A 26,767-nucleotide genomic window follows, 5' to 3' on the forward strand; every position below is an offset into this window, starting at 1 on the left:
TAAACATAAGGTTCAGACGCAAGGCACTTCTCTTCAAAGACAAGTCATTTTACAACGGGAGTAATAGCAGGGGGTTGGTCTTCGTTTTTAAACACGTGGGAGTCAGTGTCCCTGCTTGTCGGGGCGCCATGAAAAATCCCACCACACAACCTCTGTTTTCCACTGTGGGAATTTTTGATCCAAGGCACATCTATGGTGTAAAAGCCGGAGTAGCCAAAAGTCTCCCAATCCATAATCAGGACAGAAAAAGAACAATCACTTTAGATTTATTTCTTGTCCATTCCATGTCTAATTTTGATTGTATTATTGCCATAAATAAACAAAAATATGTTAATATCCCTAATATCCCTCCTCCTAGGACACCCTTTGTTATTTCTCTTTTCTATTTATATCTTCATATCCTCATAACAGCGGTCTAGCTATCTAACTGTGCAAATCTTTATCTACATATTAAAGGTACTAAACAGCTTGGAACAACAAGGTTATGAAAAAAAACATTTCAGCAATAAAAATAAGTAAAGTAAACCTTGTTTCAACATTGTTTAGAGACAAAGTTCAACATAATGTCTTTTTGGTGGAATTCTCTTTTCCTATATTTCATGAAAGGGTTGTAAAACTGATGGTGTGGTTGGAGACATGATTGTTAGGGTTAGGGGTGAGGTTCCCAAGCAGAACTCTTTAAAAAACAAAAAACAATCCATTAGGCATTGTGATCTCTTTGGTAAATATCTTTGGTTAAATCAGGCACATCACAGCTCATACAGATTAAGTGCTTCAGCTGCCATGGTGTGCTGAAGTTTAGGTTTGATCAGAGACATGTAAACATTTGACACAGTCAGCAGACAGCATGTATTCAGCCTCTAGTTCACCCTGTCCTCGACAACATCAGTTGTTCTCAACCAAAATGTGGCTAATGTGCTAAAACTGAAGCGCCTTTCACTGCAGCTTCCTATGTCACCTCACGTTCGTTTGTGTAAATTAAACGGTTGCATTCATGACAAGATGAAAGTCATTAACTTTTAAACTTTTAAAAATAGAGAGGCCACTGATCCTGGCGTCACTGAGTTAAGGTTATGGGGTCGGCAGACGCATTCGCTTTTCAACATGGCGACCCATTCAGATTCCAATCCTGGTCAAATCATAGAATAGTCAACAGTAAGACCACACAGTGGTCGAATACAACAGACCTCTATCGTTACAGACATTTAGGCTCGTCACAGAAACACGTGGAACAAATAATATTAACAATGGTTCAGTTTCATTTAGGTTCTTTTACAAGCCAAATAATAAAATGCATGTCCCTGGAACTGGAAGAGCGAGTTTGTTGCCTGGATCTGATCATTTTGACTTAATTCTGAAATCTGGAACTTTTTTCGTACGTTGTCGTCAAAGCAAAGATGATAGAACTTTTTCATCTGTTTTTTTAAAATTTGTATTTATTTAGCTATTGGGACATTATTGGGACACGTTAGTGATGTTAAAACTACAAATAAGGTGAACTGCCAGTTGACAAGCCATGACAAAACTAAAAATAACAGAGAGCAAGTTCACAGTTTGTGGTAGCTCGTCCAACAGAGATCCATACCACTCTCATGAAGCTACAGTCAGGAGACAGTTAGCTTTGCTAAACCTCACGACTGTCCCTCTGCACTTCATGGATAAACATAAAAGTGGTTGTAGTCTTCTCATCAAACTCTTGGCAATAATTAACAACTTTGATAATCTGCCAAAACTTTGCAACAAGCAACGAACACTAGCAATTTAGAAGTTAGCCTGGGTGCTAACGCTGAGCTAACTTTATTCTAAACGTCTGACCGCTGTGCAGGTGTGATACTTAAGTTCCACGTTGCCATGAATGCATATGGGTGAACATTTCCATGATATAAATGTATTTATTACAGTGTGTGACCATTAATCAAGGCACTTGAAGATTTGGCAGCTGCAATAAAAAAATCTCATTCAGCACAACCAGTGTCTTTAGGAGATGGTTAACACCCATGACACTGTAACAGTGTAAAAACAAAGTCACGGGTTATTTACCTGATGGGAAAACATCTTACCCAAGCCGGTTAAAAACTACACAAACAGTGAAGACCATGCAAGAAAGCTCAGGAAAAAGCAAGTGCGTGGACAAAAACAACATTTTGTTTTTATCGACATGTAAACATACATTCATTTAGGTTATTTTGGTTATGGTGCTCAAATGCTAATTCACGAATGGTAAATCATTCTAGTATTCTTCAAGTATGTTAAGTTATAATCCTCTAAATATTCTGCCCAGAAAGAAACACAAAGATGTACAAACCCAAAACGCAATTTGCCCCAAACCACTCCCCCTTGCTACTAGGGTGTATTTTATATTCCTGAATGTTGGATAAAACATGATTAATTAAAGCTGTTGGCTAGTTGCTGTAAGGCAACACAACTGAATTCATATTAGCCATTTTTCTATTTGTTTGTTTCTCTCTTTTTTGGCAGGAATTAATGAGAAGAACAGGAAGAATGAACATTCCTATGTGGGATGTCTGTTAAGAATTAACAGAGAAATAAAATCACTTTTTTAGATCATATTGCTCTCTTTTTCTTTTCTCCAAAAAAAAAAATCTAAAAGCTACTGTATATTCTACAGCTAGTCTAGAAAATGAACTTCGAGTCCTCCTATACAGAACACATAGGGGAACTCGACAGTTCTGTAACACACTGCAAACACAAGCATCAGAAAGAAGGTGAACTGATTTTTATTCCCTGTTCAAGCTGCAAAGCTTCACGTTGCTCAATAAACCAAATGTCATTTAGACCTTGATCGTGTTTTATTTTTTATTTGCATCTTTTCTAACATTGGATTTTTGTATAAAGTGACCAGTGGGGCCAATGTCAGAAACTACTGAAGCACTCTTGGTGTTTTGGTTTTTCTTAGGGAAAGTCTTTATAAATAATAAAATTGCAGCTTGATCAGAAACTAACAACTGTTTTTTTTAAGTATAGGTAGTTCTGTATAATATCCTGTGGTGTCTATCAATACTATTAATCATTATATATTTACATATTTATAAACTTTATATAGTTTACCCTGATGTAACTGCAGAGATGTCATTTTGTAAACACTGAAACAAATTAAGGTACCTCAACACACACACACACACACGCACACACACACACACGCACGCACACACACACACACACACACACACACACACAGCCTGTGAAGCCTAAAGACTACGTCTCAGGGTGGGACTGCTTTATTGCTTTCCTCCGGTCATCCGCTCTGTCCTAACGTCGGTGCATCCCTCTCTTCATTGAAATGACAGGCTGGGTGAGAGCAGCACACGCAGACGGACAGATTCGACAGACGCACGGCTCCATCACCACGTCACAAGAAAAATGAAAATAAAGAAACAAAAAGTGCAAACCTCTCCTCTGATGTCTCCCAGCAAAGAAATAAAAGAAAGATGAAAGTAAAAGAATATAGTACTGATGCCTCTACGCTCCCAAACTTATTAGTTAGTCCAATCATCATCATCATCATCATCATCATCATTATCATCATCATCATCATCATCATCATTCATCACCTTTCTTATTCGTGTCTTCTGCCTATATATTGTTTTGTATATATATATATTATATATTATATAACATTATATATATATATATATACTGTGGGTGTGTATGTAAGTGTGTGTGTTTGTGATCCCCATTTCATGGGCCTGTACACCCTCCCTGTCCAACTCCTCTAACAAAAGAGAGCGTGGCCAGAACAGTGAGTAGCAGCCATGCTGGCGCTTAATCTCTCTCTTTGTGCTAAGCACGTTATCATTAATCCACTGGATTTTAGGTGCTGTCACACACCGTCTCCAACATGGCAGCCATGTTGGATCACCTGTATCACTTAAAGGAATGGTTTACATTTTTGGGAAGTAAGTTCATTTGCATTTATTTTTTTTTCTCCAACAGTTAGGGAAGAAGATCGATACAGCTCTCATATCTGTTCCTCACTATGGAGCCAGCGCCAGCAGGCGATTAGCTTAGCTTAGCTTAGCATAAAGACTGGAAGCGGGGGGAAACAGCTAGCCTGGCTCTTCAAAGCTCAAATACACAGCTACCAGTATCTTTAATGATGTGTTCACACAATGTTGGGAAAATCCAGTTTGTTGTTTACCGTCATGCTGTTTTCCCTTAACGTTGTTGACCTTCGCTGCGTCGCACATCTGGAGCTGTTTCCAGTTTACATCATGAACTTCACTTTAAACACAATCTACAGTTTAAATTTGCTGAATGAATTATATTAGTGTTCATATTGGATTGTATTTTGAGCTGTGTGGTGAGCTGCTTCGCTAGCCGTTTCCCCGTTCTCCCGTCTTTATGCTAAGCTAAGCTAAGCTAACTGACTCCACGGTCAACGCACGGACATGAGAGCGCTAACGATCTCCTAATCTCACTCTCGACAAAAAAAAAAAAAAAAAGTTAATAAACTTATTTCCCAAAATGTCAAACTATTACTTTAACAACACAGTTTAAACATGGTAAGTGCACGTTTCAGTCGGGGAACCAGCAGCTTCATGGTGGTTTTGTTTTGTGGCACTTGATTATTAGTGATGCAGAAAAAAAAAGTTGCAAACTGGCGAGAATCGGCTTTTACTGAGTCTCACCTCTAAAAACTCTAATGAGAGTTGTGCTCAACAACAGAATTAAAAACAATAAATTGATTAAAAAATAACATTATTCATACTACAATCTCATAATTTGTACGAATTATTAAAAGGCACTTTTTGTGTTTAAACCCTGAAGAAATACCCTCAGAACAGGTATTTAAATTATTACAAAATTCTTCATTTAGATGCTCCGTGTTAAATACACATGAAAACCTTTATTTATATGTTTGTTTGTTTTGTTCAATCAAATCAAATATCTGCTTTGTTGTGTTTTTACTTTTTGATCGTAAGTTTCTTTTATCTTCGGCTTCTTCCTCCCCTCCCTCACTTTTTATCGTTGTGTCTTTCGTGTTCGACAGTGTCGTGTTTATTTTTTCTTTGATTGCTTTAAAATGTTGGTGAATGACAGAAAAATTCTCACATCTGGATCACATGTGCACAGACATCTGTCCGCACCGACTCCAGATGTGCTACCGGAGGATTTCTGCAGAGCTGATGTTTTTAAAAGTTGAGCTCACTTTTGCGTACTGTTGCTGATATGACTGATATGTAGACAGGGCATCAGCAGGGTGCCATCAGTGTAATCTGGCCAAACTCCTTCTATCCCTATTCCTGGTTCATAATTCTGAGATTAAAATAAGCGGCCGACTCCAGCTGAATCTACTAGTTAACATCTGCCTTGCAGAGCGTCAGTCTTTTGCTGGAGGGCGTGCTCGTGTGGTTTTATGCTGTTGTGCATTTGTAGGTTTTTCTATGTGTATACAGCATGTGTGTGAGGTTGTGTGAGTGTGTGAGTGTGTGTGGGTTTTAGCTACACGGCCAGGTCGTCGGGGCGAGCTCGGACGCTGCTGTTCTTGCTGGCCCGACTCGGCTTCCGGATGTCTGTCGCCGCAGCAGACGGAGGCTGATGCATCTCCGCCCTGGTGACCACAGTGAAGTCGTCGTGTGGGACCATATAAGGCGCTGTGGTGTTTTCCTCATCCAACGCTGTCTCCTGTGGCGTGAGGGGGGAAAGAGGGGTATTACGAGGAAGTGTGGGAAACATTGAGCGTTGATCCTCGTGCGCGGGAGTCGACTCCTCCTGAGGAGAGGAGGAGGTGGAGGTGGGAGGAGAGGGAAGAGTAGGAGGGTAGGAGGAGGTGGAGTTTTTTCCATTGCGGAGCTCCAGTGCCATGTTGCTCCAGTTCTGCTCCATTGCAGTCAGCTGCCCGCGGCTTCCCACGCTCCCTTTGTTACGGCCGCCGTAAAAGGAAGTGGGCAGGGTCTCCAACAGGTAGTCGTCTGGGTGGAACCCCGTGCCATCCATCTTGAGCTCAGCGGGCAAAGGGGCGGTGGCTTCTGTTGGACTGTAAGCTCTTCCCCCGGCTGCTCCGGCCCCCACCACGGTCACACTGGCGTACGCCGGCAGACAGTCGAGCACCGACGGGGCGGTCTGCTCAGGAATCGTCTCCGAGTCTCCTCGCTCGTCCGGACCGAGCAGCAGCGACTCGGTGTCGGGTACGAACTCATTGGTGACCCCCTGTTTGACCTTCTTCCAGCCCAGGTGGTAGATCTCGAGCAGGTTGAGCAGCAGAGAGACACAGGCAACCACGAGCATGAAGATGATGAAGATCGTCTTTTCCGTGGGCCTGAGACAACAAACAGACAAAAGTAGATTTTATTTAGCCTCAGTGTTTCGACTGCACCTCCCGTCTTGTACCACAGTATCATGTATGTGGCCATCAGATGCATATTCAAGTTTTCAACCTATTCACGGAGCAAACGTTTGATTATCTAGAAGCTACAGCTGATGAAGTCTGTCATTTCTACCAGAAATGGCTGGAAAAAAGGTAAAGGTGCCACCATTAGTAATTGCTTGCAGCTTGACAGGTGTAGCTGTGGGGGCGTGGCTTCAGTGAGTCATCCCGGTTCCCTTGACAAAAAGCCAATGGGGTTTTTACGTGGGCGTTTTGCTTTAGCTCTGACTTCTTCTACAAAAGCTTTTCCTCATAAAAAATTAGTAACAGTTTGTTTAAACACAACGAGGCTGTAAAGGTGGACCGGTCGTCCCCGACAACCGCTGTAGTTTCATTTACTTGTTAGCAACCGACCTTTTTTTTTTTTAGGAGATGTAAAAGCTTTAAGAAACCATCCAACCAAAACGGTCCAAAAGTGCGAACTGATTTCTGGGTTTTAGGACTTGCATTGCAAATGAACACACACACACACACGTTGTCATAGGTCACTTTTGGGGACATTACATAGACTGACATTCATTTCCTGAAGACTTACTCTCTAACCTCAACCTTGAGCTATTTCCCATTTTTGTTTCCAATTGGACAATTAACTGGTCTGAAATGTGTCCCCAAATGTAGCCTATGACAGAAACACACACACACACACACACACACACAAATAAGAAGAAAATGAAGACAAAAACCAAAAAAAGAGACGGATCCTCTGAGGAAGTCCTGCTCTCTAACCTGGAGATGAAGCAGTCCACAGTGTTGGGGCAGGGCCAGCGGCCACATTTATAGAGCGGCCTCAGGTGGAAGCCATACAGGAAGTACTGTCCCAGGATGAAGCCCACCTCAAACAGAGTCTTGAAGATGATGTTGAAGATGTAGGTCCTCAGTAACGCCCCGCGGATACGGATCTTCCCGTGCTCGTCGCGAATCGGCGGCTTCTCCTTTTTCCCGCCTCCTCCTCCTCCTCCTCCGTCACCGACCCCGTTGTGAAAGAGGGGGTCGTGGTCTTCCTGGTGCCGTCCGGCCTTCCTGAGCTCCTCCTCCCTCTCCCGTCTCTTCTCCTCCATGCGGACGATGTGCAGCACATGGCCCAGGTAGATAAGGGTGGGCGTGGAGACGAAGATGATCTGCAGCACCCAGAAGCGGATGTGGGAGATGGGGAAGGCCTCGTCATAGCAGACGTTCTCGCAACCGGGCTGTTGCGTGTTACATGTGAAGTCTGACTGCTCGTCCCCCCAGACCTCCTCGGCCGCTGCACCCAGCACCAAGATGCGAAAGATGAAGAGGACAGTCAGCCAAACCTGGGGAGGAAGGACGGAGGGACGAACAGATTCATTAGGCTCATCAACAATTTAACACTTCTTGCTCTCTGATAACCAATCAATCAATCAATCAATCAATCAATCGCTCACCTTTCCAATCACAGTGGAGTGTTCTTGAGCGTTCTCAAGCAGCCGCCCTAGAAAGCTCCAGTCACCCATGCTTCACTCTGTTTTCTAGCCTGGAGAGAGAAACAAGAGTCGGTGGTGAACGACACAAACGGGAGGAGGTATTTGTTTTGAATGATTTATTATTGTCAACAAATTCCACGAAGACACCAAAACCAACATCGTGTCCGACTTCCCTGCAAACGATACTCAGAACATTGCATTTATTTGGAAATATTTTCACACTTGGGGCAGTGGGAGAAATAACAGAACCATATTACATTGCTTTGAGGAGTGTGAGGGGATGTTCTGGTGTTTGGCGATTTGTTGACAATAAGACATTATAAAGAGCATTTCCAGCCTCATTCTTAAAAAAAAATGACATCTCTGCAAAAATAAAGTTCATAAACGTGACACAACAGCAATTTAGCTTCTGCACAGACCCGACCACTTCTCCTCATCAACACACCTGTTGTCAGTTTTTGTAAATCTGAAACCTACGCCAGGTTTTGAGGTCAGAGCAGACAACGAAAAGACAAGGGAGGCAGACTTACTAAAATATTGTTGTATTGTCAGTGATAAATCCATCGACCAGAGATCAGAAGAAAAACAATATCTGGAAAGAAGAGACAAAATGCTCTTGTCAACTTTAAAGGTAACAAACCACACAAAGTCCTCATCACTACTTTTAATGCAACCAAACCAAACCAGGTTCGTGTTTAGTGACTCCAGGACCGCTAACATGAGCAATACTGAAATCTGTGAGCGGTCATGCGTCATAAAATGTAGATTAGGAAGAATAAAGTGGGGTTATAGCGTTAGCATAGCATGTAGGGCAATAGCTTTTCTGAAGGGGCGGACACATTAGTTCATCATATCCCAGAGATTGAATATTTACAGGTGGAGATATATGAGAGTTTATACTGCAAATCTGTTTCACATTCAGCACATGCAGAGCAGAAGTCATGCAGTCACCCGATGAATGGATGAATAGAACATTAAGTCCAATATGAACTCTCCGGAGGGAAATATCTGTCTCCTTAGCAACTAATAATCCATAATTATTATCGTTTCTGCTGAAGAGAGATATCTGGAGACGACACTGAGGAGAACAGAGAGAGCGGATCGAAACCAAAACAATGAGCTGAAAGACGCTGAATGAGTTTTACTCATAAGCAAATGTCCGTTACATTCAAGGCCTCGCCAAACGAGTTCACGCGGTGCTGACGGAGCCTATCAGTGCCTGGTGTTTCAGAGTACGCTATAGTTTTAAATCTGCTGTCTGCGGCGACATTCCCCGCACCGGCAGCAATGACCGGTTTTCCAGAGCTGAAGAGGGGAGTGAGCGACGGCGACTAGGAGTCTGGCGGAGTCTGCGGAGGAGAGAACGAGGAGGCGTCTCAAAGTTTCGAAAAGTTTCAGAACTGTCTCCACAATATGTTGATGTTTTACAGTCAGAAAATAAACTCTAAAAAAGCAGCGGAGACGCCGTTTCTGTGCAAGTTTGCTGCAGTGTCTTGTGTGGTACTAACCAGACTGGTCCTAATTACATTAATTACAATTAAAAGAAACCGTTAGACTGTTTATATTTATGTTTTTCTGAAATCTGAAAACTACTAAAGACAGAATAAAACTTCACATCTCAATCACATCTGTATGTTACTCTGCAAATGTGTACGGTGCGTGTGTGTGTGCATGTGTGTGTATGTATGTGTGTGTATATGTGTGTGTGTGTGTGTGTGTGTGTGTGTGTGTGTGTGTGTGTGTGTGTGTGTGTGTGTCTGTGCTGCAGGCCTGGCTGGCTAGTGGACAATGGCTGGCCATCTGTGGGAAGTGAATGAGTGGATAACAGGTTGTCCCTGTTGAATGCTGGACTCATCACATCCCAGGAATGCTGAGGAGGGCAAATGTTTGCCTGGGATCGACTGATACACACACACCAGACACACACACACACACACACACACACACACAGACACAGACACAGACACACACACACGTTACAGTAGCATACATTGCTCCTGTATGTCTGACCTCCACACTGTCACCAGTGAATAGAAGCCACTAACAACTTCATCTACTTCTAATACGAACTGTGAATCTCACGATGGAATAATGAAATGAAAATCCACGATAGAGAACCACTGACAAACTGAAGGTTTATATGGCAAATATAAAATAGAAGAATAATATTACATTGGCCCCTTTAATACAGTAAAAGATTCAAAAATCCACCTTAAATGTTGTCATAGCATCTGTGCTAAAGCGGAGTCGACGCAGATGATGTCACTTTTCCAAAATCCTGAACGCACAGAGAATCATGTTCTCAGCTAACGAATGAAAAGCTCCATTAAGAGCCCACTGATGCTCCAATCTACCGTAACAGCGGCATGTGTACATATACATGATGTGTTGACGTGATGAAATACCATCTGTCACCACGGACAATAGAGAAGCTGCCAGATGGACATTGTCCTGTCTGCCGTGTGCTTTTCATGGATCAGAGGCCTTTGTGCTAAAACAGCCCAAACAGTTAACTCTTGGCCTGCCGTCCGCACCTGAAAACTTTTTAAAGATATGCAGACAGCGGTGGCGTCCGTGTGAAAGTCCATTCTCTTCATTGCCCACTCAATCGACTAACCCTAAATTTAGTCTGACACACACCCATAAACATTATAAATCAGTTAGATGAACCGAGGCGAGCTCACATAGCTGCGTTACTCCATGTAAACATGATCAATGTTGAAGAAATGATGCTATGGGCTGATAAGTCAGGGACACAGGAAGAGCATTAAAGTGCATAAAGTGTGTAAATGTATGGATTAAGGTGCATAAAGTTGCATAAAAATACAAAATGGTGTGTAACGGTTTGCAAATGTACATAAAAGTGAATAAATAAGCGTTAAGTTAAATGCGCAATAAGTGTGACTAAAGGTGTAAAATAGCACGTGTGTTAATAAAAGTATAAAACAGTGTTTAAACGTGTACAAAGATGCACGCAGGCAAACTCTGGTGGAGACTAGAGAACGTCCAAAGAAAGGAACATCACGAGTGAAACATCCCAGAATAAACGGGGGAATATATGAATAAATATTTCAACAACTGGGTGGTTAAGATCAGCGAATTCAAAGTGTTGGTTATTAAGACGTATCCTCTGGTGTTAGTAATAAAAATAAAGGCTATAAAAGCAAAAACGTGCATGACATTAGGTCTATTTTTTTCATTTGAGAAATCTGTATTTCCTCTCTGGTGATGACAAAATAACAGATAAATAAATTTTAGACCACTTGGCATCTGCCTCTTTTTTTTTTTTCATAGCTTTTACATGGAGGCAGCAACATAGAGAGGAATCAACAACTAAATGCAAATGGTTCTTGAACGAACGATGATATTTTCACAGATATGTGCAGTGGCCCCACCAGGTAATGTGCAGAAAGCCTGACCAAAAACAACACCAGTCTCTCTCTAGGAACCCTGGTTTAAAATACAGTATCTTTTTGTGATGAACAGTTAATTAATTTTGCTGGTTTATCTTGTTTGAATATATATATATATATAAAAAAGTTACCAGAAAGTTTCTCTCATACACTCCACATATAAATGTCGAAACAAGCCAATTGAAGTTGAGTAAAACAGTTTAAATTACGGTTCAGGACTCAGTTTGATGTGTTATTTTAATGCTAACAATAATTGTGATATCAAAAAAAAATTCAAAAAATCTGAACAGTCAATTAATGTCAAATACTCTGAGTTGGGTTTTTATGATAAATTAACTTTATGAAATATTAGTGGCTTCCTGTGTGCCGTCTTTCCCACAGGGAAGTGAATGCAGCACGAGAGGTGCTGATAATCCAGCAGGTGGAAGGATGATAATCCCTCCTCTTCCCTCCCACCTCAGATAACTCCATCACTCCAGCCTCCACCTGCTGCTTACCGCTCTCCTCTGAAACACGTCTCCCTCCGGGCAGCGCGCTTCTTCTCCTTCTCCTTCTTCTTCTTCTCTCACTTCTTTCCTTCCTCCTTCTTCTTCTTCTTCAGTCTCTTACTCCCACCGGTGGGCTCGAGGCGACCAAGCGAGGAGTCGGAGAGGTTAGTGGGAGAGGAGGGGGGAGGGAGAGAGACACAGAGAGAGGATAACAGAGAGTTACAGCGAGAGAGAGTACAAAAAAAAGACGCGAGGCTAGTCTAGTCTAAAAAAAAAGGGCGCGTGTGGAACCTGTCCCGCGAAGGCGAAGCGCAGCGGCTGCGTCCCGCGTGGCCAAGGCCATCCGCCACTGTCACACATCAGTGTCCCCGTGCATGGGGCGCACGAGGGGGGTGGTGGTGGGGGGTGGGGGAGGTACGTGTTTGTGCGTGCGCGCGCGTGTGCGTAGTCATATTCCTGCTGAGCCAAATCTGAATAGTTTGAAACAAGAATAACATTTTTTTTCTTTTTGTTAAATGATAAAATATCAGTATTATTGTCATTATTATTATTATTATTATTATTAGTGGTAGTAGTAGTAGGAGTAGTATTACTGCTATAGTAATAGGCTAGTAGTGTAAATTATATACATAGATATAGTAGGCTAGCAGCAGTAGCTAGTATTAGCATTATAAATAGCTGATATTTAATAGTAAACTTGGAGTAAATTTGGAGTTTAGAGTGGTTTGGAACTATAAAGAATATGTTAAAATAATAGACAGACAAACTAAATACAAATTTGAAAATAAACTGTAGGTCTATAACATCAATATTAGATTGTCTTAATACATTTTTATTTCTGAATAAATTGGCTGACAAGGTTTAAAGAAGCAAAATAAACTATTTATGAAAAGAACTTTGTTGACTTACTTTGTTGATTATAATTTATAAAAAGGGATCAAACAGCTACGTCACCATAGTTGCTTGTTATAACGTGAAACCAAACATTTCTGTAACTTAATTAGTTATATGTGAGTGTCTGTCTCTGAGAGGAGGGGAGGACGCATGGACCTGACCGCACTGTTGCAGTTGCCGCTGCTCGCCAGTAGAGGTCAACAGAGTACATGCAGTGGGGCTACAGCACATACAGTCGGTCACTAGATGCATCTGATGGAAATGGAAATACATTTGTTGACTTGTTCGTTCCAGTTCATTTGAGGTTTTGTACTTGAAATACACAGAAACACGAGGGGTAAACTAAAATATGAAGCGGTTCTCTTGGTAACGCCATCCTTTCATTTACGCATTCATAAAATAAATATACATTCCTCACTTTGAATCTATCTTCATAGGTGGGGTCCAGATAATTGTTTTAAATAATTAATCTGATGATGATCTATTGATTCTCTGCATGTAGTTTAACAAACACGGTGCATCTGTTTGAATCCTACTTAAGTACATTTTCACATTTATATATAGATAAAATATGATCGTATAGTTTAATGAATTGTGTGTGTTTGTTTCAGTTTAGTTTGCCCAGACAAGATCATTATTAATACGATATGAATCTTTAATTAAACACAAATTTAATATAAGATGAAACTTTATTTGTGGAAGTAAAGTGAGAGATGGTGAGTGCATTTATATTCAGTGAATTGTTATTAAAATAAAAAATACAGACAACTCTTCTGTATATATGTATCTACTGTGTGTGTGTGTGTGTGTGTGTGTGTGTGTGTGTGTGTGTGTGTGTGTGTGTGTGTGTGTGTGTGTGTGTGTGTGTGTGTGTGTGTGTGTGTGTGTAGCTGCTGTTTTCTTGCTCCCCAATAGATGGCATGATAGCCCTAAAATCCTACAGCACCATGAATTTAAAAACACAATTTTTCTTTGTCTATTTTTACCCCCGTTACATTAGAATATATATTGTGTGTGTGTGTGTGTGTGTGTGTGTGTCTACATATTTCAATTATACAACTCTACTAAAGGAAAGTTACTATCAAAAACAAATTACTGACATAAAATCTCAAACAGCATCGTGTAAAAATACACTTTTGAGTTGTTGACATCCTCTCCACCCGTTAAATGTTACATTCAGGCATCATAGAAAACGTCCACTTTCTGCTGTATTTACACATGTCATTCACGTGTGCTCCTCTTGTAATTATGCAGCCTTTAAGTGTTTTAAGTCTTAGGATCAATGTCTTTCTCCTGCGTGTGTCATCCACCTTGTTGCTGCGTCTTCAGGTCGAGACAAGTAACTCCTGGTTCGTCTTGTTCTACGTCCTCTCTCTGCTGCTGGATTTACTGCTTGACCTCGTCTCCCTCTGACCGCTGAGACCCCTGAAGAGAAGGAGGAACGTGGACTTAAAGAATTTCTATATGTTCTATAACACAGATGAAGAATGAAGCCGTGACACATTTATCTTGTATGAGCTGATCAGACTCACAGACGCGTGGAACAGACCCATCTTAACAATGACAAAAATATTAATTGGGTAAAATGATTGATAAATTAATCAGTTGATTAATCACCTGACTGTCTGACTGATTAATACCTCTACCTAGTCACAGCCTTGGCAACGAGATAGGCGAGTTCAGCCATGTTGAGGACCATGCAGATGGACGAGGCGGTGGCCATGAAAACGGTGAAGATGGTTTTCTCGGTGGGGCGAGAGATGAAACAGTCCACCAGGTTAGGACACGGCCACTGGTCACACTGCACCAGCCGTGGCATCTGGAAACCGTCGTACACTACATACAGGGCGTACCTGAGGACACACACACACACACGCTGTGTTTACACCAAATCAGCAAACTGACAGGAAGTCAGAATAACACAATCTTACATGAAGCCTCCCTCAAACAGCAGCCTGAACACCAGGCTGCAGGCGTACGTCCACCAGAGGGCGCCGGCGATAGGGAGTCTCCGCTTCTTCAGAGTCTCCAACTCGTCCTCCTGACCTTTGTTGCCGAGGAAACCAGATCTGCCAGAACCCTGTCACACAGGACATGGAGTTAGAACAAGACAAGACACAACCAGAAACGACAAAATAAAAACAAGAGACAACACAATAAGGCATAAAAGAAGACATGATATCACAAGACATGATGTGACGTATTATGACAAGACATTAGGGAACAAAATAAGAGACAACACAAGACCAGATGTGTCCAGGCAGGATAAGACAAGACGACATGACGTCATGACGAGAAGACATGACACAACAAGACAAGACCAGAAAAGACAACGACAAGAAATCACATGATATGACATGACGCGAGACAAGACAAAACATCAGTTGACGAGATAAAAAAGACATAAGACCTGACAACAAGACCAGAAAAGACAAGATGAGACACAGGTAGAAAAAAAAAAAGAAAGACCAATGTCAGACACAATAAGACAGGAAAAGAAAAAGACCAAACAAAACAAGACACAACCAGAAAAGACAAAATATGACAGCAACATGACAGCTGTGCCATCACGTGACATGACATCACAGTACAACACAAGACGAGACAGGCGAGGACACAGCATGGGAATCTAAAATGAGACAAGACATGACTAGAAGACTTGACACACACACACACACACACACACACACACACACACACACACACGATATGAGATGGTGTAACATCACATGATGTAACAAATCGGTTTCTGTTCCAACACGATGGTTTTGTTTTTGGCACTGACGGTTTTGAACAGTACAAACACCTGCAGCAGCCTCTTCTTATCCCTGTGGTTCCTATAGCCCACATACATTGCAACCAGGAGCGTTGGCGTGGAGACAAAGACAAGCTGAAGACACCAGAGACGGATGTGGGAGACGGGGAAGAACTGATCGTAGCAGACGTTTTCACAGCCAGGCTGAAACACAGAGAGACGGACGCACAGATGGAGAATAAAAACAGCTGAGAGGAGAAACTCTGTTGACGTAAAAACTTCCCAACATCTCGCATGACCTGCAGAGTCACCAGTCATGTCCCCGTTGAGCGTGTTTGAACATCAGCATCTTCCACTTCCTGCCAATATCCAGCAACAGAAGAACAATCAACAACCTGATCAAAATAAAACTGCACATTTTAAAGTGGCTTTCTATTGAGACCAGCCCGTCACACCTGTGCAGGAAATCATGCTGCGCAATCAGCATCTTGATGTGCCACACCTGCCAGGTGGGAGCATTATAGTGACACAGGAGAAGCACTCGCTGACGTGACTTTAAACACGTTTGTCGACACAATTTGAGAGAATGAAGCGTTTTATGTGTTTAGAAAAAGTTTCTTTAACTCATGAAAAGTGAGAGACAAAACAAAAGTGTTGCATTTATATTTTTGTTCAAGTGTATATGTTTTATGTTGTGGTCCTTCCTACTAATGACGTGATCTTGTGTAGTACTTATAGGAACCAGAAATCACCCAAAACTTTTTCAAAAACAAAATGTAACTTCTCTCAATATCTAGAAAAATGCAAATATTTAATAAGAAAAAAAGTCAAGTCCCTTCGAGTCATCTGTTAAAGTCAAGTCGAGTCTTTCATCAGTGTTCGTCAAGGAAAGTTTCAAGTCCTCAAATTTGTGACTGAAGTCAAGTCATGTGACTTAAGTTCCCCCCAATAAAGTCAGCTGCTCAACATTAACTACCATAAATTTGTTAACATTAAGAACCATTAGCTGCTGGTCGGACCAGACCAAGTAAGGATGCGTTTCATTGGTTGTCTCTCCAAAGATACAGAGCTGCACTTTAATGCATATTAGCAAACATTTCTGACAGAACTGTGCATAAAGATTAATAAACACTATCAAAAATCCCACATACTGTGTTCCAGGGTGAAACGATATGAGGATATGATGGAACATAATGATATCAGATGACTTGGGTGTCCTACCTGTAGTGTGTTACAGGTGAAGTCAGACTGCTCATCTCCCCACACGCTCTCGGCAGCAACAACCAGAACCATGACCCGGAAAATGAACAGCACAGAGAGCCAGACTTTACCCAGGCTGGTGGAGTGACGGTTCGCCCCGACCAGCTGAGCGTACAGAGCCGGCCAAGACATCCTGGGGAAACGGACGGAGAAATGAGGATGGGATTAATGAGAGCGGTGGGCTTTCTACTACAAGGTTGCTGGTTCAAGTCTCAAGTCAAAATCTGGAGGGAGACAGTGAATACAGTGTGCGTCGGTGTTTTCTGATGCATGTTTCGCTGCTTCCTTTGAGCTGCACATCAGACAGCGACACGGGTGGAAATTCAGAAGGAAGCCAGTGGCAGAAGATGAAAGCAGGGACGGGGCGATGAAACAAAAGAGAAGTTTGAAAGAGGAAGAGGATGAAAAGGAATGAAAGTGAGAGGAGGAGGAGGAGAGAAGGCCCAGCGCCAGCATTCATGTGAACTGATGAACCTCTCTGCCCACTGTGGACTGCACTGAACTGAGCCCACTCAACTAAAAACACACTGAACACACTGTACAAACCCACTTTACTACAGTCCTCACTGAGCCTCACCATTCACACTGAGGCACTGATTGATTTATTGACTCACTGATAATTTACATGAATTGAGAGCAGCTGTTTTCATCAGTAAAAACGCTGCCAATATAATGACGATAAATGAATCTCAAATGACCGACTTCAATAAAGATAAAGTCGTTTTCTCACCTTGTGTCTGGAGCGTCAGGTTGTTTGCAGGACAATATTCCACATAGTCCTTTCCAGCATGAAAACAAAACACACAGCTCACTGTCACATCACTGCTGACACAAATTAAAATGAAAAAATAAAATAAAAGAGTGGAATCTAATACACTGAACACAACACAAACCTGCAGCGCCTGGTGCCCTTGCATGAAATAAAAGATGTGCCTCCAAGTGTCGAAGTCAGCCAGAGTAAATTAGCATTTCTTCCTGTGAGGACTTTCAAAATAAAACCTCACAGGGGTCGAGCTGTGGCAATGTTCAAGAGGAGGAGGCTACACAGACAGAACAGAAGAAGAAATTAGATAACATGTTAAACTGATTTTTACTAATAATAATCCATTACTAATATATAGTGGGGTTGCTTTTACAAGAGTTTCTGTTAATGATGGAAGCAGTGAAATATATTTAGATATATTTATATATTTAGCACATGATGGACGTGACATTTCCAGAGCAGCTCCCATGTTTTTCCAGATGGAAATCCAGATGTGAAGACCAAAAGCAATCCAGCAGGTTCTCTCTCCAGGCACTGTAGGTGTAGGTGGCTGTGAGGTGAGTGAGGGTGAAGTGGAGTGTGTTTTATTTTGAAGTGTTGATCCATAAGAAGATATATTTGTGGTTTTAAGAACCAAAAACCATCTCAGTGTAGTTTTACATCTCCTCTCTCAGGCTTCTCTCTGGAGCTCTAGTAACAACAGGTCGGTGAGCCAATCAGAAGAGAGGAGGCTCTGAGGCTCTCTTGGTGACTGTTTTGTTGTGACATCACAAAGTTCCAGAAGTCCTGACGGCTGGTTTTAAGGCTCAGTTTCTGAATACAGGCTGTGTGCATTTCTCTGTGGACTGAGGCTTTGATACTTTCACAGTATTAATATAGAAGCTAGACCTGATCTATAATCACACTACACATGGACACAGACCTTTACACTATATGAGACCTTTAATTTAACAGTATGGATGTTAATAAACACAAATTAGCTTTAATGTTGGAGTACAAATAAAAAGCAGCGCTCAACAGTTACGATCTATTCTCACAGGGTGTCTATGCAGTGTGAAAGTCAGAGGACTGAAAGAACAAAGTTGCAATGCAGTGTGTATATGTGTGTGTGTGTGTGCATGTGTATGTGTGATCTCTCGGTGGCTGTAACTGGACACAGGTAGAGAGTCAAAGTGACTTCTCAGAGCCAAACCATCCCTTGGCAGCAGTGAGCCTGCAGGACAGTGCAGCTCTGTGTGCCGCTAATGTCTGTGACCAATGAGCTTTTCCCACTGTTTGTCGAAGTGTGGGAGCAAAAACCAACTTCCTCGGTTTACAACTGTGGATACTCACAGAACTGAAATAAAAACTTCTGAAGTGGCTGCAACATATTCCTCACGCTCTGTTCGAGCTACAGTATTGGGGGTGGGGATTTAAAAATTTGCAGCCAAGCCATCAACGTACCAGGAAGTTAGAAAACGCATTTGGACTCTTCTTTCAGAATTATCATTTTTTGTGAATCATGAAGCAGGAGCTGCTGCTGATGAATTGCAGGCTTTGTGTTTGGATTCTCCTCTGTAGCACAGCTTTAACATGATCCTGCAACATGAGCAGCAATGATCTGGAAGGGCAAGAAAACATCATGGGACTGAGACAGAGACAGAGGGCGTCAGTGATTCTAATGGAGTCATTAGGGGAAATAACAGTGACTCTTATTCTTGATGCATATCAATGAATGGATATCAGTGTCAACACCAGACTCAAAGAGCCACTGTTTGATCTGTCAGTCAGAACAGGCCTAAAAAAAAAAGAAGAAAATCAAGCAGGCCCATGCCATCCATGCTGATGAGGTGGTGGTGGTGGTGGTGGTGGGGTGACGTGGGGTCACACAAAAGTGAATGAGTAGGGAGAAAGAGAGAGAGGTAAAATAGAGCCAATTGTTTGAGTAGCTCCTGATCCCTGATCAGCCAGCCAGCAGGAGAACAGAGGGGGCCAGTGTCAGGATACGTACGCACACACACACACAGACACACATACACACACACACTGTACAACGCTCACATATATGTTACCCAGAAATCTACACTCACACACTGTAATGAGTGAGGGGGAGAGCAGCATGTGACTGAATAGCAGGTCTCAGTTCTGTAGGTGGACTTGGCTGACTGATCCTGGATCAGCCACTCTACTGTATGAAAGTGCTACAAGACGTTCCGGTTGATTTCTGGAACTTGCAGATTTTTTGTTTCATGTTCAGTAACATTGAATATGTCATTATTTTTTAATGCACATATGAAGTAAATTAAATATATATATATCATATTTTGTGGCAGAGGAAAAATATAAGATGTGTGCCAGTGGGATTAACCCTTTAAGACTGTTTAGTGGTGACTTTTCCTCAGTGCATCTAAATTTAGGAAGATCCCTTGTTGCAGGAAGAGGGAGAAAATACCACGTTTGTCATTTTGGGGCATAACTCTAATGTATCTTCACATATCAGCAATATAAGATTAAAAGAATATAGATTTCATTGGATTATGAACGTTTTCCATCACATTAGTCACAAGCTTTAGTTCTTAGTTCTGTATTGGCGAAGTGATTTAATTGTTATTATTAATATAATCTACATTAATCAATCATCAATTGCTGAGTCAATTACGAATCGTTTCAAATATTTATCAATAAAATGCTACAACACTCCTGAGCAGAAGGGGGCGATAAAGCCACAAAGTCATAGAAAAGGAAACCGGAAACGGAAATTGTCTCGCTTTCTGTCTCGTTGGTGTTTCGCTGCCTGCAGCGGCTACGATAAAACATCCAGGCACGGTGGTTGAAGTCACGACGTACGAGCATTAATATAAGAGTGATAGAAAACAATGGCTCTTGAATCGCGGATCACACAAGAGGAAATAAAGAAGGAGCCGGAGAAGCCGATTGATAGAGAAAAGGTGGGAGCCTGGTTTAGCTTGTTTACCTCATTAGCTCGAAGCTAACATGGATGCTAGCCCCAAGTGCTGCCTAACAGTTCGGAGAGCGGTGGTTTTATGTTTGGGCTCGACAATTACACTTTACAACACTGTTATATCAGCATTAGTGCAACATGTAAGCTGTAAATACTGTGGTGAAAGTAAAAATAAGATTAAAAAAACTGGACGGTAGCCTTTTGAAGTGTGCTAGTGCTAACGTGCCAGCCAATCAGAAATATCTATTCGTTCTTAACCAACGATGTTAAGAATTAACTATTTGCTTAGCTTTAAGCTTTGATTAAAAAAAGGTTTGACTAAACATTTTCCACGTGAACTGACAGACTGCGGTCTTTCAAAAAAAAAGAACGAAACCCAAAATAATAATTAATAATTACTTTTAATAGTAAAATGCTGCTAAAATGTTTTCCCCTAATTGTAATCTACCTAAATGTAATCTTAAGATCTTTTACGAAACTCCTGTGTGTTTAGATTAATTCGGCATTTATTCATTCTCAAGCAACATTTATTTTCTATAAATATTACAACTTACCCTCGACAGCTGAGTTGTCCTGGGTTTGTGTTTTATCTCTTTATCTTTAAGTTTGATAACTGTGAGTAAATTACATGCATGCATTTGGGTGTTGTTTACGTCGTTACTGTCGTGATTAATAATCAGTTCCAACTCGTGTAGTAATAGTAATAATGATAATGGTGTTAATATCTACTGTGTATTGGCAGTAAAAATGAAGGAGGGTGGAGTTACTGGTGGTGACCACTAGAGGGCAGTGTAGGTTTAAAACTCAGCCACCGTCCAACTCGACGAAGTTCAGTCCCAGAAGGAAGTAAACCCTGTTAAAAATCCTGTTGAGATTTCTAACATTGATTAAAAAAAACTAAAACTCCAGCTTTAAGAACAGAGCCTTTCTCAACAGTATATTTTTAGATCAGTACTGTAGTTTTTTCTCTATCTTATATCATTGTTACTAGGTGTTCTTGGTTTTAGCAGCCTACCCATGTGTTTGATGCTTTATGTTACAGACATGCCCTCTCCTGCTGCGAGTATTCACCACCAACAGTGGCCGACATCACAGAGCAGATGAGTTTGCTCGTGGCAACGTCCCCTCCAGTGAACTGCAGATATACACATGGTGAGGTTGCAAATGCTTCACTCTTTTTCTTTGTTGTTGTATGTGTCAAATGACTGTTTGCTAATGTTTTGAGTTCAAAAGCAGCGTGACGAGATACTGTTTGATGTGAATAGAGGAGTTGGCACTGGAGCCTTTAACTGATTCTGTGTGTTTCAGGATGGATGCTACTCTGAAGGAGCTGACCAGCCTGGTGAAGGAAGTATATCCAGAGGCCAGGAAAAAGGGAACTCACTTCAGCTTTGCCATAGTCTTCCCTGACCCCAGAGGGAAAGCGTACAGGTCGGTATCACACTGCAAAGCCACTTGCTAACAGGGCTGTTGAATTTTTTGCACTGCATATTAAAACATGTCTTCCACCCCCCAGGTTGAAAGACATCGGCAGTACTGTATCCGGCAGAAAGGGTGCAGATGACTCCATGACATTGCAGTCTCAGCGCTTTCAGATCGGAGACTACCTGGACATAGCAATCACACCGCCTAACAGAGCCCCACCCCTTAGCACACGCATGAGGCCATTCTGAACATGCCCCCACACACACACAAACATGCATACCTAAAGCAACCCCCCAACTCTGTTTTTGTTTTCTCTTTTGCATCATCTTGGATGGTTTTTGCCTCATTTTATAAAATGTGACGTGTAATAAAGTTGTCATTTTTTTCCAAAGTCTGTGTTCCTTTCTGTGTGTGACGGAAGGTTGTACTTACTGAATCTAAACTGTCTGAACGTTGAACTGCAGTTGTGTTGTGGAAAAACTCATCATTTTATCAGATTGTCCAGATCATACATACATATTTGGAGTCAAAAGTTTTGAAGCTTTTCATTTGAAGTTTTGGAAACAACTGTAATTTATTAAGTTGTAACTGGGGGGTAGTTGAAATAATTTAGCTCAAAGAAATGAAGTATAATCTGGCATTTGAAGCCAAAAAAACAGCAAAATATAGCAAATAAACAAGAAAAATGTAAGAACATTGCTGTTTGGAACAGGTCAAATTAAGGCTATACTAATACAAGTACCGTCTTATCCAAGTATGGTTTTATTTTGATAGTTAAAACAGGAAGTTGTGGCGGCGCATGCGCAGTGCCACACTGACTGCTAGCAGAAAAAACAGCTAAGATAGCCAACTGTTAGCCAAAGATAGCAGCCGTTTGCACTCAAAACACACGTTGAAATGTTTCGGAGAAAACTGACAGCTCTAGATTATCACAACCCCGATGGATTTGACTGCAAAGGTAAGAAAATAAGCTCTTCCGGTAGCTGTTGAATGGGTTCAGTGAGTGTAACGTGGAGCCGGCTAACGTGTCCGCACGCATCACAACTGTGAGGAGACAACGTAGTGCGAAACTGTCGTAGTAAAATAGTGGTTTTATGAAATGTTTTTGCCGCCAAACGTATATTTGTTAGAAGACGACGTAAATGTAAATATAGACTTTTAATACGCCACACTTTTATTCGGCGTAGCTGATGCTAACGCCCTCAATAAACAGTGTGCCCCTTGTGCTCAATGTTTTATTTCAACTAATGAGTTCTAATGGCACTTTTTTCTACCTTGAAATTAGCCATTTAGCAAACGGTGTGTAACATTACGCAATAGGGCATTTTAGTCTGAATATATTTACTCGGATTTCAGCCTCATTCCTCGGCTGTAAATATCGATTTACCACCGATAGAGCAGTGAATTAAAATGTCACCCCCCCCCCTCCGATGCAATATAAACTATTTTCGTCCTGTAGAAGCTAAATGATTCAGCAGACTTTACTGAGAGTCAGCAGATTAAAGCTGACATGTTGCTCTCATACAGAGACAGCTGATTCATTCATTTATTCAGTTGCCTCCATTATACGACGTCAGATTACTTTATGTGGCTGCCGGTATGTTGAATTTATGTGTCCAGTAATCCACAGATGTGCATCTGTCCCTCCAGATGAGACACAGTTCAGGAACTGCATCGTGTGGCTGGAGGACCAGAAGATTCGGCACTACAAGATAGAGGACAGGGGAGACCTGAGGAACATCCCCAGCTCAGAGTGGCCCAAAGCCTACCAGAAGGTGACACCACCAGCACCCTGCTTGTCTCAGAAACACTGCTGCGTTGGCAGACTTTCAGTAACAGAGAATACCACCTTAAAGCTGCTACCAGGGAACCCTAATGTCACTGCTGTGGATATGTCATCACTGTCTTGAATATATATATATATATGAGTTGTGTTTCCTTTGCCTCTGTGCAGTACCTGCAGGATGTCAACTGTCCATTCGGGGTCCAGGAGAAGCAGGAAGCTGTCGACTGGTTACTGGGCCTGGCTGTTCGCTACGAATATGGAGACAATGGTAAGAAAATGAAATCAAATTATCACCTGTTGTTTGACAAGGCCATAACTCACAGATATATACATCTTATCTGCTGCAATCAGACATTATTTCATTTTGTGCCACAAGCCAAAAATGTTGGAAGCCACTGCTCTAGATGAACGTGTGATACATGCGTCTGTACTACGGTGCTGAAATCCTGATGAAGACCAGTAGATGGAGACATTATAAAGGGAATAATGTGTCCTAGTGATGCCAGCTCATACGTCCTGTTTTTTTTTTGTTTTTTCTTACAGAAATAGTGTTGGAACATGTCGTGTACGTGTGTGTTTTATCATGTGTGTGTTCTGTCGTCTCTCCTCAGTGGATAAGTATAAGATCTGTCAGCCGCTGGCGGCCTCCAGTAATAGTGACAAAGCAATTGATCCTCTGGTCAACCTTGACAGTAAGCAGAAACACTCCTCTGCCTTTCCTTCCTCCTCTCTCGCTCTCTCATGTTCTTCCTTTCTTTTCCTTCAGTGTGTGATGTCGTCATTCGTTTGTGAAATCATCATTTGTTTGTTGTTTTTCAGGTAGTTCACCAGATTTCAAAGCAGGAGTGACGGCTCTGTCCAACATCCTCAAAATACAGAGGCATGACGACTACCTGGTTATGCTCAAGGTGAGAGAGCTCTTATAATATTTATCACTTGCTCTTAAATATCTATTAAACATATTAAAATGATGAATTTAAATTATATTTCTTAGCTTCATGACAAAGGTCATTAAAGTTCAAAGCCTGAAGATTTCAGTCGTGGTGTCTGAGACAGAGAGGAGTTTACAGTGCAACAGAACAAACTCACATTGCATAAAGAAGTCAGTTAATAGAGAGTGAACATTTAACAATGAGGCTGAAATATATGAGATCAAATTAGCAGTGAAACTGGAATATATGCAGTTGGTTGTGAGTTCTGCACAGGGACAGCAGCAAGAAAACTACTTCATAATTACAGAAGGTAAATGCAATGAAAGGCAATTGCAGGAAAGATTCTGACCATCAAACAGGGTTTTTATTCTGTGGGTTATAATATGAATTTAGAAGAAGTTTGTCGTGTTAATTTGTCTGTGTTTTCTTGTGGACCTGCCAGGCCATTCGTATTCTGATCCAGGAGAGACTCTCTCCTGAAGCCATCACTAAAGCCAGCCAAAACAGAGAGGTACATACTACATGTTCATATTAATGTTTAGATATCTGCATTTTTATTTGTACACAACACTGATTGTTGATTTAATGAAGGAAAAAATGTTCCTCTGGTTTATAATAAGCGTCTCTTGGTTTGGCTGCAGCCTCACTCGTGTGTATTTTCCTCTCCTCTGCAGGGTATTCCAGTAGCTCTAGACAAACACATCTTGGGTTTCGACACTGGAGGTGAGTGCTGCCTTTGTAACATCATGAAAAAAAAAAAACTACAGGAAGAGGCAAATTGATTGTGAAGGGTTGGTTTGGTTATTTTGACGCGAGGTGGTCGATCAGTGTGCGGACAGCCACTCAGGCAGCAGTGGCTGTGGTGTTAACACACATGTATCCAATAAAACTTAATCGTCCATGGGAAAGTAAAATAAACATCTCCCTCTCTCCTCAGACGCGACTCTGAACGAAGCGGCTCAGATCCTGCGCCTGCTGCACATCGAGGAGCTGAGGGAGCTGCAGACCAAGATCAACGAGGCCATCGTAGCCGTTCAGGCCATCATAGCCGACCCCAAGACAGACCACAGGCTGGGCAAGGTCGGCAGATGAGAGCGAGGATGAAGAACGAGGAAGGGCGGGACTGAAGGAGGAGTTTTAATTTGATTTTGAACAGAAAAGCCCTTTTTTTTTTTTTGAGGTGGACAGAAATGAGTTTGTGTTTTCCGTTGTTGTGTGACATCACAGATCAGATTGGGAATTTGAAGCGAATGCTTTTCAGACGCTGTCTTTCGTTTTTGTACAGAAACAAGTTTACACCAAAACACACAATGCAGTAATTGCTGCACAGTTAGCATTGATATACTCATACCTAGTAATATGTCGAGTCATTCATTTCTTCAGAGACTGAGGTCGAACCTTCTGATCATCTCCTGGCTGCCATAATCTCTCCCTCAGTAGAAACCTCAGAGAAGCTTCTGAAAGATTCAAACTGACACGTTTTATTTGTATCTTTTGTTTCCAGAGAAGAAGAAAACGGTTATTTTGAAATGATTTACACTGACGCTGTGTGGAAAAATCTATAAATACAGCTGAACAGAGTTTGGCTCCTGTGCTTCCTGTGTGCTGGTAGTTTGGTTAGGCATCTGAAAACACAAACATCTGTCAAGTACCAAATCACATTTTTATTGTTATAAATATCACATCTTATAAAAAGATAAAGATTTGAAAAGTAGTAGTAGTAAAAAAAAAAAAAAAAAAGTAATGTCATTTCATCGTGTGTGAAATACAGATTAGTAGTGCAGAGTTGCTGTGATCTGACTGTGGCACACAGGGCTGAGGGAAACGGATTACAGTAATCTGATTACAGAAACAACTTCAGTCAGTGATGACACCAGCTTCTTAACGTCTGGTAAATGTCAGTTTTTCTTCAGTCGGTGTCGTAGTTTGATTTTATTCACGTTGCTGCTGAGAGTCCGATGAGCAGATCAGTGTCTCTAAATATGAAGCCGGAGCTGGGAAACAATAAGATTCATATGTAGACACAAACTTTCCCAAAAAAGTCTAGAAACTATTCCTTCAGTCTGTGTTTTCACCTGATGAAACGCTGAGTTTAAAAGCCACCGTGACCAGCTGACCATAAAGGAAGCTGGTGCTCAGTCTCACAACAGAACTTTGGCTCAAACAAGTTTGTTTTTAAAGCTCTTCATGAACAGAAACTCATACATTTTAAAATCTGATTTCATTGTTCCGTAGCTAATCAATAGAAAAAAAAAAACAATTCGCATACAAAAATACAAT

At 41.5% G+C, this 26,767-nt stretch overlaps 4 protein-coding genes across 4 annotated transcripts; 2 read left to right on the forward strand and 2 right to left on the reverse strand.

The window, feature by feature from the left end:
• Positions 1-5,463: 5,463 nt before the first annotated feature.
• LOC111222667 (gap junction alpha-3 protein-like) lies at positions 5,464-7,860 on the reverse strand. The gene is made up of 3 exons (XM_022746466.1): positions 7,792-7,860; positions 7,115-7,680; positions 5,464-6,280 (listed from the first exon to the last, which is right to left on the reverse strand). The coding sequence occupies exons 1-3, from the start codon at positions 7,858-7,860 to the stop codon at positions 5,464-5,466; spliced, it is 1,452 nt and encodes a 483-aa protein (XP_022602187.1).
• Positions 7,861-13,986: 6,126 nt separating this feature from the next.
• Positions 13,987-16,772, reverse strand: LOC111222668 (gap junction beta-2 protein-like). The gene is made up of 5 exons (XM_022746467.1): positions 16,602-16,772; positions 15,432-15,584; positions 14,557-14,705; positions 14,272-14,478; positions 13,987-14,050 (listed from the first exon to the last, which is right to left on the reverse strand). The coding sequence occupies exons 1-5, from the start codon at positions 16,770-16,772 to the stop codon at positions 13,987-13,989; spliced, it is 744 nt and encodes a 247-aa protein (XP_022602188.1).
• A 3,362-nt stretch (positions 16,773-20,134) lies between these two features.
• On the forward strand, positions 20,135-22,160 carry sap18 (Sin3A associated protein 18). Its single transcript, XM_022746587.1, has 4 exons — positions 20,135-20,330; positions 21,387-21,496; positions 21,653-21,775; positions 21,861-22,160. Exons 1-4 carry the CDS (start codon positions 20,259-20,261, stop codon positions 22,015-22,017), a joined length of 462 nt encoding a protein of 153 aa, XP_022602308.1. The 5' UTR covers positions 20,135-20,258; the 3' UTR covers positions 22,018-22,160.
• A 414-nt stretch (positions 22,161-22,574) lies between these two features.
• On the forward strand, positions 22,575-26,067 carry rtraf (RNA transcription, translation and transport factor). The gene is made up of 8 exons (XM_022746483.1): positions 22,575-22,727; positions 23,420-23,544; positions 23,724-23,823; positions 24,167-24,247; positions 24,375-24,463; positions 24,930-24,998; positions 25,162-25,210; positions 25,425-26,067. Exons 1-8 carry the CDS (start codon positions 22,667-22,669, stop codon positions 25,577-25,579), a joined length of 729 nt encoding a protein of 242 aa, XP_022602204.1. The 5' UTR covers positions 22,575-22,666; the 3' UTR covers positions 25,580-26,067.
• The last annotated feature ends 700 nt before the right edge of the window (positions 26,068-26,767 follow it).

Source organism: Seriola dumerili, unplaced genomic scaffold (assembly GCF_002260705.1).
Source record: "Seriola dumerili isolate Sdu_G_001 unplaced genomic scaffold, Sdu_1.0 BDQW01000105.1, whole genome shotgun sequence".
NCBI classification, from domain to species: Eukaryota; Metazoa; Chordata; class Actinopteri; order Carangiformes; family Carangidae; genus Seriola; species Seriola dumerili.

What these genes read in the sequence shown, in the direction of transcription:
- LOC111222667 (XM_022746466.1), bottom strand. Translation starts at nt 7,860, where the DNA reads ATGGGTGACTGGAGCTTTCTAGGGCGGCTGCTTGAGAACGCTCAAGAA. An exon ending in ACTCCACTGTGATTGGAAAG is followed by an intron (nt 7,681 to 7,791) that starts GTGAGCGATTGA and finishes CTTCCTCCCCAG; the next exon opens with GTTTGGCTGACTGTCCTCTT. An exon ending in GTGGACTGCTTCATCTCCAG is followed by an intron (nt 6,281 to 7,114) that starts GTTAGAGAGCAG and finishes TTGTTGTCTCAG; the next exon opens with GCCCACGGAAAAGACGATCT.
- rtraf (XM_022746483.1), top strand. Translation starts at nt 22,667, where the DNA reads ATGTTTCGGAGAAAACTGACAGCTCTAGATTATCACAACCCCGATGGA. An exon ending in CGATGGATTTGACTGCAAAG is followed by an intron (nt 22,728 to 23,419) that starts GTAAGAAAATAA and finishes CTGTCCCTCCAG; the next exon opens with ATGAGACACAGTTCAGGAAC. An exon ending in TCCTCTGGTCAACCTTGACA is followed by an intron (nt 24,248 to 24,374) that starts GTAAGCAGAAAC and finishes GTTGTTTTTCAG; the next exon opens with GTAGTTCACCAGATTTCAAA.
- sap18 (XM_022746587.1), top strand. Translation starts at nt 20,259, where the DNA reads ATGGCTCTTGAATCGCGGATCACACAAGAGGAAATAAAGAAGGAGCCG. An exon ending in AGCCGATTGATAGAGAAAAG is followed by an intron (nt 20,331 to 21,386) that starts GTGGGAGCCTGG and finishes TTTATGTTACAG; the next exon opens with ACATGCCCTCTCCTGCTGCG. An exon ending in CCCAGAGGGAAAGCGTACAG is followed by an intron (nt 21,776 to 21,860) that starts GTCGGTATCACA and finishes TCCACCCCCCAG; the next exon opens with GTTGAAAGACATCGGCAGTA.
- LOC111222668 (XM_022746467.1), bottom strand. Translation starts at nt 16,772, where the DNA reads ATGTCTTGGCCGGCTCTGTACGCTCAGCTGGTCGGGGCGAACCGTCAC. An exon ending in ATAAGAAGAGGCTGCTGCAG is followed by an intron (nt 14,706 to 15,431) that starts GTGTTTGTACTG and finishes CCTGTGTGACAG; the next exon opens with GGTTCTGGCAGATCTGGTTT. An exon ending in CTGTTTGAGGGAGGCTTCAT is followed by an intron (nt 14,479 to 14,556) that starts GTAAGATTGTGT and finishes GTGTGTCCTCAG; the next exon opens with GTACGCCCTGTATGTAGTGT.